This window comes from Pelodiscus sinensis, chromosome 2 (genome assembly GCF_052426305.1).
Source record: "Pelodiscus sinensis isolate ZL-2025 chromosome 2, ASM5242630v1, whole genome shotgun sequence".
In the NCBI taxonomy this organism is placed as follows: domain Eukaryota; kingdom Metazoa; phylum Chordata; order Testudines; family Trionychidae; genus Pelodiscus; species Pelodiscus sinensis.
Window position 1 is genome coordinate 106,289,243 of NC_143053.1, and position 16,104 is coordinate 106,305,346.

Sequence of the window (16,104 nt, forward strand, 5' to 3'; positions counted from 1 at the left end):
AACGTAGAAAGGTTGAAAGTTGTGATATGTCACTTGGGATGCAGTAAGAATACATTCCACCTTCCACAGGATTCAGTTTTCCAGGGTGAAGCTGCCACCATCAGTTCTGTACATGACAGTGCATTTGTTATTTTTTATTTCTATCTTAAAATTTCTCTGCATTTTGCTATCCCTCAAAGAATTTCCCTCATCAGTTATGAATTTCCAAGTGTGAGCAGTTTCCTAGTTCCTTGCCCTTTAGCTGCCCTGCCCTGAAGAGATAAGACAAGACAGACCAAAAAAGGAGAAAGGAAGTACTATTATCCTCATTTTGCAGATGGGAAACTGAGGCCCACAGCAATTCAGGGGCTTGCCAAGGTTGCACAGAAAATCTTTGGCAGAGCGGGGCATTGGACCCTAAGTCTCAGACCATCATTCCTCTCTTGTAAGTTTGGGAACAATTTGCATATGCAAATCATTAGGGTAGGATAATGATATCTAAGGGCATGGCCATGTAGGACAATGTGGGCAGCCTCAATGGTGCATATGCTGTAAAAATGATCATGTGCCCTGAGCAGGACATCTACAGATTACTGCCAAGTGATTCTGATTTGCAGGCGGCTAGTGAGGGTTTGGCTACTTAATTAACACTGTAGACAGCTAGCTTTAAAGGAAAACATTCAGCTTTGTTGATATAAATGCAAAATAGCCATATTAAATCAGAAGGTCTAATTTCCTGGAAACCTCAAAATAGCATATGGTTTGGGAAACAGCTGCCCAGGGGATATATATATATATATATATTTATAGGGAAAAAGCGGGAGAGTATGATGATGAGGAGAAGTAATAACTGATGTGTTTGGCTTATAAGCTTGGCTTATACCCAACAGCAGATACTGCTACTAAGAACATCTGTTACTGTCACAAGAAGTATTTTCTCTGTAACTAGACAATGCAATACTGTATTGAAAGGGGGAACTTGCTGTTCCTTTTTATTCTACTGACACATTTTCAGAACCTGACATACCTTGACTGACTCAGTTTTAGGCTCAGTAATGGGCTATCCCTTTCCCCTCTAATTACTAATTGTGGTAGCTGAAACTGCACTAATGAGCTAAAAATGGTTATATGTAATGTTCAACATCTTGCATTATAACATATGAGTGCTTCCACAGACAAGTTCAGGCAAAGAATTGTGTCCTTTATTGCTTCTTTATTATGTATGAAGCAAGCTGTGTTTTTATTTAGTTTCTAAGTTTTGCTCTTTTTTTAATAATAGAAGTTCTGGCCCTGGAGCCTTATGGATGACCTCAGAACTTGTGGGGACATCATGACTTCACAGGAATCTAAAAGTTGAGCAACTGAGATGGGAAGTGATTCTTAGGTCTTATGTATTTTTTTTTGTACCAGACATTAGTAGCTGCACTGCTGTAAATCCCAAGTATACACATGCTGCACTAGTGTAAAAAGTTAATCACACCCTGCAGTTTATCCTGGTTAAAAAATAATCTATAATACTCTCAAATAAAACAGAATTGGAATCAGGATTTATTAATACCAAGTTAAAGAAATCCAAAATCAGTTAGCAGACCATAGATTTATAGCATATTACTCACTCTAAAAGCATTAGGCCTTCTATCTTCTTGAAGTCTGATTTAATTTTGCATACTCTTTTCTTTTCCTCTCACTGAGAAAGTGATCTCCTGATCTGTAATGAAATGATAGTCACATACAGCTATGGAAGGAGTTCTCCCACACTTACAATATTAATTGAAATTAAGATTGTGCATGTTGTGAACATCTACTTGTGAGCCTTACCCCGCTTGAAATGTATCATAGCCTGTATAACACACAATATGGAATTATATACTTTGATACATTAACAAAATACACAATAAAGCAAATTCAAAACAGAAAATGCAAAACTAAATGATCAGTAGGAATGATTAAAACTTGATTTAAAAAGTCCATGAAAATGGTTCTTATATTCCAAATACAAACTTCTTGAGTTTGTTATAACAATGCTCATGCCAGTTCAGTCATTGCAGAAGATATCAGAAAATTGCGGAAGATATTCCAAAGAGTAAAAATCAAGCTTGTCCCAGGATCTTTAAAAATCTTTTTAGAACAAATGACCAGTAAAACAGATACATCATTGCATTCTAAAGAGAGAATTTTTAGCATTTTCAGATAAAAGTGGATCCTTCAAAAGGATCTCACAAAACTAGGTAGCTGGGCAACAAAATGGCAAATGAATGTTAATGTTGCTAAATGCAAAGTAATGCATATTGGAAAACATAACCCCAACTATATGTACAAAATCATGGGGACCGACCCACAGAAAAATCAGTCAAGGGCCACACATAAAAAACCCTCACTGATGCAGCACCTGCTGAGAAGTAGAAAGACACTCCCCACATTCCTCTTGCACATCAGAGCCTAGGGGGGCCTAGCCCAATAGATTTTGTGTGCTCCAGCCCCGTGGGGCAGTGGAGGCGAAGGTGGAGACTAGAGCACCAATGCAGGCTCCTCAATGAGTGGGGAAGAGGGGCTGAGGTGTCCCACCCCAGGATAGAGAATAAGACAGAGAGTATTTTATTGTCTCTGTATAAATCCTTGGTATGCCCACATCTTGAATACTGCATACAGATGTGGTCTCCTCATCTCAAAAAAGATATCTTGGCATTGGAAAAAATTCAGATAAGAGCAGTAAAAATGATTCGGGGTTTTGAACAGCTGTCATAGGAAGAGAGTGGCAGCAGCGGACTTGGGGAAGCGGCGGGGCGGAGCAAATCCCGGGCTTCATTTGCAAGTTCAAATACCTACATTAGCCTCCCTAGTTCGAACTAGGGGGCTAGTGTAGACATACCCATGGTGAGTAAGCTGGTATGTGTGTGAACTAGATAACCTTTTGAGGGTCCTTCTAGTTCTGTATTGTATTGGTTAAATAAGCTGAAATTTTTATTTAAAATCTGAGTTGAATGTGTGGATCACATGGTGTTTATGAGTACAATCTTGGTATCATTAATAAGGTCATGGGTAACAATAAAATAGCAGAAGAAAAAACATAATTTGTCAGCTCTATCCCATAAAGCAGAAGTGTAATCTGAAAAAGACATATGGATGAATAAACACCCACAATGACTAACTTCTGCAGAATTGGGAGATACGTTTTTTGAGTTATTCTATCCATTCCATTTTTTAAAAATGGAATCCCATGGCATTTCTGTGCATGTTCCAGTGTTGAAAAATTACTCTTCAGCCATATCTCTAAATTGTAACAGTTTGAATGTGTCCTATTCTCTCGCAATTTTACATCAAGTATTCAATTAGTTGATAGGGCACCACTGCCTTTGAAGTGTAACAACAGCCCTAGGGCTGTTGCTACATGAAAGCACAGCATGGAGGCCAGGGTCAGCTGGGGACTTGCTGACCCTGGGCTCCCTGCAGTCCCCAGCTGATCCCGGCTCTACAAAGCGCTGCCGCTGAAACGCCACCTGCAGCCTTGGGACACTCCAGCTGGCCCTGGCTGCTCGTGACTTTTCAAAGTGGCAGTGCCACATGGAGTGTGGGGTCTGGCCCCAGGCTTCAAGCAGCGCTGCCGCTTTGGAGTACTCCATTCCCCCTCCCCCTTGCTGCCTCTATCCTGTGGATTATCCAATAAGCATTTGCTTATCAGATAGTCTACTAGTTGTTCACATCCCTAGTGAGCACTTAGCCTTCAAGAATATCTCATATTAGTTCGTATCTGCAAAATACCAAGGAGTCCTGTGGCTCCTTTATAGACTAACAAATTTATTTTAAGCTTTTGTGGGTAAAAATCCACTCCATAGTTTTGAGGAAGTGATTTTTACCCACAAAAAGCTTATGCCCAAATAAATATATTAATCGCTAAGGTGCCCCAGGACGCCTCGTTTTTTCCATCAAGGGAACTGTATGACCATCATGGGACAATTGTAGACTAGAGAGACTCCCTCTCCTCTCCTCCCCCCAGTATGTTGACAAAGTTGTGTCACACCATATGATCCTGTGCATGATTAGTCCTAGAAAAGGTTGAATCCGCTGTTGACTCAGTGTTTCACGCTGGACCCAGTGCAGGGGGCACTGCGGCCGCCGGGGGGCGGGTCACCCCTCAGGGGCTGCTCCAAGAAAAGGCTCCTTTTGCCGAGGGGCGGACGAGCTGCCTATAGGGGCGTGTGCTGGGCTGGGGCGGTTGTGGTTACGTGTCAGCAGCAGGAGGAGGAGGAGATCGGGCGCTGCAGGGAAGCCAGGGCCCAGTGGCTCAGAGCTCGCGCCCGCTGCCGCCCTGCCCTGCCTCTTCCCAGCGCGGGGAGTGGCGGGCTGCTCCGCCTATGGGCACCTTCCGCTGGGGCAGGCGGCGGCGGCCCCTGGACGGGAGCCAGCCCCCCCGCCCCTGGCTGCCGCCCTGAGGCTCCGCCTGGAGGATGCTGCCGGCCGCGCCGCCGCCCTGCACATTCCCCCGCCGCGTAGGAAGCAGGGCGCGGGCATCGTGGCCGCCGGAGGGGCAGAGCCTAAGCGCCGCCGCTGCATGGGCCGGGCGCACGTGTGTGTGTGTGAGGCTCCCTGCTGGCCCCCGCGCCGCCGCGGCTAGGAGCGGAGGGAGGCCCAGGCGGGAGGGATGCAGGATGGCAGAGAGTCCCAGCCTCCCCTACAGAACCACGGGATCCACCTTGCTGCACCCGCTCAGTCAGCTCCTGGGCATCCCGCTGGACCAGGTAAAACCCACAGGTGGAGGGATCGGGGTCGAGAGACGTGAGGAGGGACTAATAACCTTCAGTAAGATGCTGTTGGAGATCTGGGCTCTACAAGGATTGGGCGGGGGAGGGCTCACTTAAGCGGGTTGCAAGGTTATGTGTATCAGCACACGGGGCTCAGAGCAAGGCGTGCAAGAGTAATTTGCAACCTATTAGATGCCGTACGTTGGGATGTTCTATACTGAATAAGAGACAAGCCAATTTACAACAGATCAGTTATTTCAAAGGTGGTGTGTATCAGTTCCTGAAGAAATACATACAGGGTCGAAGTGCACAGATCAGATATTTTGTAGTGGACCTATGTATCAAGAGACAGGATCAGAAAGTTAAGGACCTTTGTGTTTTTGGTTTTGCTTTTTAAGGAAAAAGGACAATGGGTACAATCTGTGCACAGAGCAAATACTACTCTTTTTCTCCACTTACGGCTTTAGATTCTCAAATTCTGCTTATATTTTAAAAGGTATTTCTCGTCCATGCATAAAAACCATACTTTCAAATCCCTGGCTAAACCTATATAGATTTTAATGTAAAGAACTCTGAGTGCTTTATTTGTTAGAAATAATTATATAACAGCGAATGTGTTAAAGGTATGTTACAGACCTTATGAAGACAAATTCCTTGCCCTGTTGATTTTACAGCATAAATAGATATGTACAGACGAAGGATGGGGAGGTTGTGTAATAGAAAGTAAAGTGATCAAGCATTGACGTTTAACAGGTGTCTTGTTAGTGCTGCAATTTTTGTTTATACTTAACATAAATTCTGTTATCTGTTTCCTTAATGTTTATTTGAGCTGTTATTTATGTAGGTAGTTGCACACGGTTCTTTCACTGTTCAGAGTTATAGAGTTCTTTAGGGCTAATGCTGCTGCAAGAAGTTATATTGAACTAAATAAGAGAAAGTTTAAAACTTTTTTGGGGGATAGCGATGTGGCAATTGTAGTCAGTCCCTTTGCATCTGACTAACCAAAGCAGCTATTTTTAATATATTTGTGCTACAGCTCATAAAATGCCAATTAATTCAACTGTTATTCCTTAATTACGTACTTGGAAGGAAGAGTAGGGAAAAAAGCTTCTGTAATAACAAGGGACTCTATCATCAAAATATCTGTGATGAGAAGTGTAGTAAATTGTCAAAATATAAAATAGAATGGAATTTTACAGGAATGTAAAGGTATACAGAGCCATCATGCATGATATATGAGGTTGTACTGTCACATGTTCATTTATAGGCTTATTGTGAAATTGCTCTTTAACAGGTAGAAAAAACATTGGTTGGCCTGTTCTCTTTGTCATTTTTCAGTGACACATACACCTACTGCCCTTTATGCATTCTTTCAGCAATGAGGAAGTCCAGCCTGGAACGTCACTATAGTGCCTTACTGATGGATTCTGTAGTTGAGATTGTGGTGTGAGATAAACCAAAGCAACAAAGACTGAAATCAACAAAAACCAGGATATTCTCAATTAAGATTTGTCTTGTTTTCTTTTTACTCATTTAGTAGCCATGCCATGTTTTGGCTATTCTTTTTATAAATTAGTGATAAAAAAAGACATTGTCAGCTCCTGCTCCCTTCCCTTTCTGCATAAAGTCCTAAGGTGATACATGCAACTTTAAATTAGCGTATGCTTACAGAGAATGTACTTTTACTAAAAAATGTTTTTAAAAGATTGATATTTTTGATACTTAGTAACTACATGGAAAATAGAATTTATTGTAAATTCTTCCCGTAAACCTATCTATGAACATATCTAATAATTTTCTAGTACAATATGCTTGCTTTAGAGGCAGGAAAATGTTTCTTTTTCAATTTTAACTGTATTATGTGCAGGAAACATTTTAAAACTATGTTAAAGGAACCTTTTACAGAGACTATGCATTGGTCAGGATGACGTACATCAATCAACATCTACTATATATTTGAGAGAGTTTTGAGTGTCTGTCTGTCTGTCTGACCATCCATCTGTGAGTCTGTTTGTTCAAGAACTCCTAAACCAGGGGTGGGCAAAAGGGTCTCCGCGGGCCGGATCTGGCTCGCCAAGCAGGTTGATCCGGCCCACGGAAGCCCTGCTGCTCCCCTGCCCCCAGGCCAGTTAGGGCCTGTGGATGGGGGGAGAAGAGGAAGTGCACAAAGTTTCCTCCACCCTGCCAGGAGTGCACGGTTCCTGGCAGGGCGGGAGGAAAGTTCATATGCTGCCCCTTCCCCAAGCCCTGACTGGCCCGCTAAGTTTCCTCTGCCTTGCCCCCACATTGCAAGGACTGCGGTGCCAATCAGGGTCTGGGGGCAATGGGAGCATGCAAAGTTTCTTCTGCCCTGTCCCCACCCTGCAAGGAGCACACAGCGCTTAGAAGTGCCACGCGCTTCTGGCAGAGTGAGAGGATTGGCGCACTTCCCGGCCCCCAAGCTCTGATTGGCCTGGGGGCAGAAGGGGGAGCACGCAAAGTCTCCTCCCACCGCCAGGTAGGGTTACCAGGTAAACTCCCCCTCCAAAAAAAAACTGGACACACTTGATCATGGGCGAGGAGGGGGGAGGGACCGGCTGGGAGGGGACAGGGCTGGCCAGGAGGAAGGGTGGGTGGGGGCCACAGGGCTGGCCGGGAGGAAGGGGGGGCGGGAAGCAGAGTGGGGGGGGGCGGAGAGCAGAGCTGGCGGGCGGGGGGTGCAGTGGCGCTGGCCGGGGGAGATCAGGAAGAGGAACGGGCCGATGGGAAGCAGAGCTGGGGAGAGATGCAGGGGGTCTGGCCAGGGAAGATCAGGAGGGGAAGTGGGGGAGAACTGGCCGGCTGGGAAGGGAGGGAGGGGTGATCAAATCAGCTGGCATGGAGTGGGACTGACCTGGGCACTTGCAGATCCCGGGGCACTGCCTGTCCCGTGCAGGCTCCCGGCGACGCACAAGCGAGGAGGAGGCTTCCCCTCCTCCTCACACTCAACCAAGTGAGGGCTCCCAGCGGCGATCGCGGCCCCGCCTCCTAGCTGGGACTCCCAGCTGCTCCTCCCACCCACGCCAGGCTTCCGTCCGGTGCGCAGCTGGAAAAATCAGAAAATACCGGACACTACACGTGTTCGGTATTTTCTGATATTTTTTACCGGACAGAGCGCAAATACCGGACTGTCCGGTACAATACCGGACACCTGGCAATCCTACCGCCAGGGGCATGGGTGCCTAGGTGGAACCAATCATGGTCTGTGGATGGGGAAGCAGGGAAGTATCCTGGCTTTGGCCCTTCTGCTTGAGGCCCTACGCCTTCCATTGCGGCCTGGGGCCACTTAAAAAATTTCTGAAGTGGCCCTTGGCAAAAAATTATTGCCCACCCCTGTCCTAAACGGTAAGAACTAGGACCACTAAATTTGGTCTGCAGCTTCCTCTTATCATAACTTAAAGAAAGATAATGGTTTGGTTATCAGGACAATGGGATGTGCCTGGAATGCAATTGTTTCTCATACAATGGGAAGGGAAGGGGTCTGCTAGGAGGAACAATTATATGGTATAATGACCATGGGGAAGGGGGGCAGCAAGGGTCCAGAGATGGGGTCCTGGACAGTTATAACCCCATTGGGGAAGCACAGGGCAGGAGCGGAGAAAGAGACAACAAGCTATTATATGTTTGAGAGAGTCTGTTTGTGTGTGCATCTGTTTCCCAGCTGAGGGACATGTACCTTCCCTCAAACTCCCTCTCAGCCCCCACACCCTCTCCTGCATACCAGTCCACAAGCTCCCTTCTGCACCTAACATCAATGCCCTCCTTCACTCAAACTCACTCTCAAACTCTATACCCTCTCCTGCACCCCAGTGACTTACCCTGAGCTCCCTTCCACACCTAATCTTCATCCCAGATCCAGCCCCTCCTCCATAGAAAAGTGCAGCCCTTGACCACTTATCAAAATCTTGGAGTGGCCCCCCTATCAATAATTATTGCCCGTCCCTCCCCTAGCAGCTGTGATGATTGAGGCTCTTGAGGGCTCATGAAAGGCCCATGTTATAATTTCTCTAGACAGTTTCAGAAAAAATGGGGTGATATGCTTTCTTCCTATGAAATCTGTTTAATCATTTCTTCAAGAAAAAACTGATCCATGTGGCTCATAAGTAGGATTGCCAGGTGTTCGGTATTGGCCCGGACACTCCATTATTCGCGGCTTCTGTCCAGTAAAAAACCAACCAAACAGAAAATACCAGACATTGGGGGGGAGGGAGTGTTAAAGGAGCAGCGACTCTTTTTTGTGCAGTTGGGGTTTTTTTTGTTTTTTTTTTGCGCTCAACCAAATTTTTTCCCTCCATGTTTGGTATTTTTGTGAAACTATCTGGCAATCCTACTCGTAAGAATGCTTCTAAAATCTGATTTTTTAAAAATTTGCTTTGGAATGTACTAGCTTGTGCCTAGTGTCAGAGATTTTTCAGATTTTCCTGAGGTAGGACATGCCCAGACCTCAACACAAGAGAGTTACACCCCCAGCCTCACTTCAAATGGCAGAGATTGAACTCTGTGCAATAGTGTTAATATAGTTAAGAACAAAGCACAAAAACTTCCAACTTTGTGCTAAATATAAGCTTGTTTGCCAGGTGATGTTGCCTCCTTCCTTTGCTGCAGGGAAGTGGGTGGGTGAGGGTTTTTGTTTAAATGAAATTAAAAAACCCAAAACCAAATTTGGATTATTCAGTTTTTAACTCCTCCTTTATGCAGAACTTGTGTCTCTGGCTAAAAGAATATAGGATTTATTAGAAATCCTTAGAAAGGGAAACATCTTGCGGGAATCCTTTAATAAAAGATTAATCGTCCCTCAGTGGCTTCTACATCAGACTCTGGGCTGATATTAGGGATGTAAAATCTTGTGTAATTGGCTAAGTGGTTAACCAATTAAAGGGAGGGACGGGGGGGCTGGAGCAGCCCATGTTCACGGCACCCCCTCCTCCCTCCGTGGGTCTGGAGCAGCCCCCTACCTGCAGCTCTGTATCTAATTTCAACCCCTTCCTTCACTCAAACTCCCTCTCAGACCCTGTACTCTCTACTGCATCCCACCATTAAGGGTGAGGTTTACCGGTTAACAGGTTCTACTTTCACATTTCTAGCTGCTAAGGGGAAATTAGTCTCATGGGTCCTCTACGTGCATCTGTGGCTATGGGTTCAGTGAAGATCCTGAAATCTGTCCACACCCTTCCTGCTTGCCTAGTGCCTGTCTGAAGCCTAGCACAGCTACTAAAGAGCTCTGGGAATCCCTTGCATTTCCTATATATAGGGGCTTTTCCCTTGCCCATCTGCCCCTGGGATAATTTCATTCTAAGATAAATTCCAGCATCACAAGCTGAGCTGGGGATCTGAAAACGGGACTATATGTTTTTGTTTTCTAGCTTTCACATGACTAGTAATAAAGATTCTGCAATCTGCCCTCAGCTGACAGTTCTGTTGATGAAGCCTGAGTTAGAGTAGAATCTGGCATGTTCTTTCATACTTGTGTGGACTTTTTTGTAACAGCAATAGGGGAAAAGTGTATGCAAGTAAAATAAATATCCTGAACAAGTGCTTGGGGCATGTATGTAGAGTGAAAGAGTGACATTGGTATATATTCTTTTTTCACTCCTAAGTTTTTTTTATTCTATAATATCCTTGTAGTTAACAAACCTTTCATGAATTGAAATACGATCTTTAGCTTCAAGAGTACCAGATGCAAAAGGAATTAAAATAAAATATTGTTCAGGACATCATTATATCCTAGTAAGGTTATACTTGAAGTATAGTTGAGTTGTGTTTTAAAAATGTTGGGCCACCACAACAGTATACACATCCAATAACATCAGGCAAAAAGAACACTTCCACCAGATACGCTCAAAGTCACCAGTTCTCCCACAGCCCCTCAGTGTAAATATGAGTCAGATACAGCAAATTAAAGAGCAGACTTGAAGTAATAGAAACCTTGTAGTCAGTATTAAATTATATAAGCAGATGTGCTTAACTGCACTGTCAAGGTGTGTTAAATGCTTGTCTTCAAGGGTTAGATTGTGTATTTTTATTCAAAGATACTAAAATGTCTAACCTAACCTAAGTCCATTAACTAATATTACAAATGAAGCAAAAGATAAATAATCTTCATAGAAAAATGTTATTGTTCAATGCTACTTCTCAGCATAGCCCCTTGGATAACCCAAATTCCCTTTTCAGCAGCCCACTCCCCCCATCATAAATCTCCCTGAGGAGCCTTTCAGTGTGCCCCCGATTTAGTCCGACAATGCCTGGATTTGTTGACTTTTAGCAAAGTGACTTACAGTCAAGGCCCTCTTCACAGAGAATGGTCTGTTGCACCTTCCCTCCCATTTATTCTAGGGGGCTTTTAGTTTGAGTACCTCCATTGAGTGCAGTTGCTGTGATACCACTAAGAAAGCAAAATGGTCTCTGAGGTAGCCTTTTAGGGATGTTAAAATATGTTTATTTGGGTAAATGTGTAACCACGCATACTGGCGTGTTCATGTGATAGTTGTAGTTCAGTGTTTGAGATCTAAGAGACTAGGTAAGAATCAATGCCTTTGGAATCTTGTTGAAATTGAGCCCCGAACTGCCCATATTTTGAGGTTCACTTGTCACTAATTTGTTTAGATTTTTTCTTCCAGGCTGTGTAGTGCAGAGCAGGATGAAATGAATGCTGCCTTAATACCAAAGAATGGACAAGATGACCCCTTAGAGATTCTTTTTGCCCAGATGAGTCTAAAATAATTATAATTGGAGAAAAAATGCAACAATTTAAGTACCTATCAAATGAAATGAGTTTAGGACTTTAGTCTTGTAGCAGGGTTGGTCCCAGGATATTATACAGACAAGGTGGGTAAGATACTATTTTATTGGTCCTACTTCTGTTGGGGGAAGAGATAAGGTGAAGAAGAGCTTTATGTAGCTCAAAAGATTCTCCCTTTCACCAATAAAAGATATTATCTCACACACTTGGTGTCTTAAGGATTCTAAAGAGACAAAGGTTTTTGGATAGAGAAGTGAATTAGTGAATTACTTTAATCTGAAACATGCAACTACATTTTGTGGCTAGAAATTAAATTTTGTAATGAGTTAAAATAAAAATGAGATAATTGACCCCCACACAAATTTTCATGCTGTTTTTTTTATTGAAACAACTGTTAATATGTGTCTTGAATTGTTACATTTCATTTAATTCTTTAATGTGTTGCACTCTGAAAATGAAAACTTGATTTATTTTGAATAGCAATTGCACTGTTGTATTTATTGGCTCATTGTGAGATTCACATTCACCCAGCTATAGAGAAATTGTCTAATGTTCAATTATTCGAGGAACAGCATGTGCTAATGTAATCTGCAGACTGTATCTTGCATGTATGCGCACAGAAGAGTACTGCTAGGTTTGCATAAGCTAGGACAACTTTAACTTTGCTGCTTTTTGAGTGCTCAGCTCTGTAGCATTGTTGCTATTTTAATGTGGTTAAATGCAAATATTGTTTAATTTTTACAATGCCATCGAGGTATATAACATTTTACAGGAAGAATGTGGGAGACTGAGGGACCGAAGTTACCCCTTGAGCATTATTCTTTATACAGGCCAATGTAATTCTCTGTAACATTACAAAATGTTAGAAGACTAGAAGCATTGGCAAATAAATGTCTTTGGAAGATTCTGGGCATTTATTGGAAAGAATTAATGACCAGCGAAGAGATGCAAAAAATCAGTAACCAGCATTCATTTCTACCAGAATCAGGAAGAAGAAGTGGATTTATGGATTAGGCATGTAAGAGGATAATCCTTTATACAGTTATCTCGTAAACCTGGGTTTATTGGTTACTGTGAACAATGACACACATAGGCTCCTGCCCTGCTCCCGGGGATTAGGTTGTCACCCCACGCTGTGGACTGTGTATCAGAGCAGGTAGGGAGCTGGGAGCTGATATGCGCCAGGAGCCAGCTTAAAAGCCAGTTCCTGGCATGCCTCAGCTCCCGGGAAGCTAATTGTGGGTGCATGTAACTGCTGAAAATTTCAGTGGTTACATGGTTACCCAATTACCTGCTTTTTAACATCCTTAATTTGTACTAAGTATTCTGTATGCCAACATACAGGACATGTTGACATTGCAATTAAAAACCCCAGACTGGCCTGTGCCAGCTGGTGGGCTTGCAGGGCTGAGTCTAAGGGGCTGTTTAATTGCGGCATGGACATACAGGGCTAGGCTGGAACCTGTGCTCTGGGACCATCTTCCCCCATCATGGGGACCCAGAGCCTTGGCTCCATCCCAACTGTCTAAACTGTAATTAAATTGCCTCTTAGCCTCAGCCCTGTGAGCCTGTCAGTTGGCCATTGGCAGGTGTCTAAGTGCTGTGTAGACATACTCAGAGACTCCTGCATGAAGCTGTGAAGTGGAAATCCAATTGGCACGGGGAAACAATGGCACCTAAAAGAAACCTTTAGGAGAGCTCTTATTAGGAAGATGCTAAGTTCATGACAGTTGATATAAAGACTGTAGAGTAGGAGGAAACAGCAGCAAATGATGGAGAGGCACGGAAGAGACTGACTTGAACTCTGTGTATCAATATTAATTTGAGAAAAATGTCAGAATAATAATGTAATAATATTAAAAATCTCTCTGGCTTAAAAATATGTGCCCCATCTCTATATTGTCCTCATTCAGATGGTCAATTCAGCCTCAGAGTTCTTAGCTATTATCTTGATATTATGCAAATAAATATTTGCATGTCTTCTTCTTCATTGAAAGCAAAGTCTGATCCATTTTCCACTTGGTACAGGACAAAAAATGCAACTGAGAAATAACCTTTCATGAATTTTCCTACTTTGTACACTTTCCTTCTCATTTGTATTACGCAAGATCTGGAAAAAAAAAGTTAGGATTTTTACAGTATTTAAAATTTCCTGAAGTCTTCTCTAGGGATTTCAACATGTAGATGACTACACAATTAACTGAGAAGCTTAGGCTTATCGGTTAAGCTTGTCAACTACACACATTCCCTCCTCCTGCCTTTGTATCAGAGGCAGCAATGGAGGGAGAGGGGAACTGGGGCCTATGAGGAGCTGGCTTTTAAAAGCGAGCTCCTAACAAACACTGGATCTGCCTGTCCCCACCTCCATCTCCATCTCCATGCTGCTGCTCCTGGTAGAGAGGGAGCAGTGTGAAGGGTGCGGGGGCAGGTGAAGCTGATACACGCAAGGAGCTGGCTTTCAAGCAGGCTCCCCATGCATGCCAGTTTGGTAGACCAGCCTGGCCTCTCCCATTGGCAGCAGGCAGCCGGTTTGTGTGGGGAGCTGGTTTTTAAACAGGCTCCCCTCATGGACTGGCTCCCGCCTGCCATCCCCTGCTACTGTCTCTGATACAGAGGCAGCAGCATAGGATGGTTGAGGGCCTTCAGTGCTGGGATGGCGGGGAATGGCAGGAGTGCACTGGATGCCACCTCTGCCTCCAGGGATTATCGAATAGTTGTGTACCTGCTAAGATTTCATGTGGTTACATGACTATTCAATTACACACTATCTAACATCCTTGGTCTTTTCTCTATATTAATCATAGTAGGACTGATTTCCCCAGTGTAAAGTGGCGCCAAAACCACTCCCTAGCCTATTCCAGTGTAGGCACCTCCATGGGAAGCACAGAGCTGTCTATACCTGCCCTGCTTCCTAATCCACTGCAACAGGAGATGCTTAATACTGGGGACTTGTTGGGTGCAGAAAGAGGCCTGATTGTGGCTTTCCTACGCTCTTACTCCCCGGGTTCTGCAAGATCCATATATGTGGGCAGATCTCGTAGCCAACTGGTTCCCAGTAGTCCCAGGATAAAGAAGGTGCAAGTGTGGTCCCTGTGCCGGGGTCTGCACCAGCTCTCCAGCCTTATCTTAAATTGGAAAAAATCCGCTGTGGGGTACAAACTTGATGTCAATGAATTAGATTTCCTTTTCAAACTGAAGGCCTATTCAATGTGTAATATGTAATATGAAGAATAGCTTTTAAAATTACTGAAAACTATTTACATGCAGAGGCTACAAGATCCCCTCCTTGTTGCCCAGCTAGTCTAACAAGCATACTTAATTTGTAAGAGCATGCTTGACATTCTAGAAGTTCAATTACATTCCAGCACGAAGGCTGCCATTGTGCTTCGACAGTGCCGCTGACATTCATTTAGCTCTTTCTTCAGAATATTTCACTGGCTGATCTGTACTTTGCTTTTCTGTCAATGTGAATTTCAGTCTCTTGTCTGAAAGTTGTTTCATTTGATCTGCATATCATGTGCTATTTACTGTGAATTTGCAGGGAAATCTCTGGATCAGGTGTTTCCTGTCCCAGAGCAAAAGGAATTCCAGTCATGCTCTTCTCCGCTCTTGATAACTTTAGTTTGAAAAACTCCTTTTCTGTAATCCTCACTTTTGTGGTTTAGGACATTTTAAACTGCTCTGCAATATTATAGGTGAAATGTGAAGCAAAAACAAAGGTGAAAAAAACTTGAATTTCCCATTTTTGAGATCCAAGGGCAGACTTGAACTTAAAAAAAAATCCCCCTTTTCTACTTTTTTCCTCATGTGAAATATATTGGACCCTTCCTACAGCTAGGTGGAAAATGGATTTCCCATCCTACAAAAATTTTCAAAGTTTTAAAATATTTTTTCATCCTCAATTGGGATGAAAATTTGAAATCTTAAACATCTTCATGAACCAAAAATCCAAAACTTTACTTACATTTTTGTACTATAAACTAAATTAAACTTCAAAATAAAAAGTCATTTCATGCAGAAAACCAGACATTTTGAAAATGTTGATATGGGATGTTTTGGCAGTTTCAAAACTTTTTTTCATAAATGTTTTGAACCAAGAAAGTTACCTTTTCCTTAAATAGTTTCAATTCTGACTAACTGGTGTTTTCCAATGAAAAAACATTTAGCTGAAAAACTAGCTTTAGTCCTTAGTTTGATCTGTTTGCTGTTGGACACTTATCAGAAGGTCTACACAGTAAAACTCCAGTGGTCCAGCATCCAATGGTCCAGCATTCCTGATGGTCCGGCACCATCTGGAAACCGGAAGTGCTCCGGGCAGCCAGACAATTGGAGCTGCTCTGCCCCCAGCTTCACCGAGTCAGCCGCTGGCCAGTTTCAGCAGCGGCTGACTTGGGGATGCCTGGGGCAGAGCAGCTGGGGTGCTGCCGGGTTGGTCCTGTAGCGCCGCCCCTGCAGCGCTGAGGGGTGCATCCCCCCCACTCCACCCCAGACTCCTCATAGCTCCCCCTTCTGATAGTCCGGCATATTTGATAATTCAGCACCCCCTGGGTCCTAAAAGTGCCGGATTATCGGAAGTTTACTGTACATAGAATGTCTATCACCACAGTATTTAGGTACTAAACACAGAAA

The 16,104-nt window shown here is 43.6% G+C and overlaps 1 protein-coding gene across 1 annotated transcript in view; it reads left to right on the forward strand.

Moving 5' to 3' along the window:
* Positions 1 to 4,196: 4,196 nt before the first annotated feature.
* Positions 4,197 to 16,104, forward strand: part of MBOAT1 (membrane bound glycerophospholipid O-acyltransferase 1) — an 85,534-nt gene continuing 73,626 nt past the window's right edge. Inside the window, exon 1 of the mRNA XM_006121826.4 lies at positions 4,197 to 4,715. Coding sequence (XP_006121888.3) covers positions 4,425 to 4,715 — 291 coding nt within the window. The 5' untranslated portion in view covers positions 4,197 to 4,424. The remainder of the gene's footprint in view (positions 4,716 to 16,104) is intronic.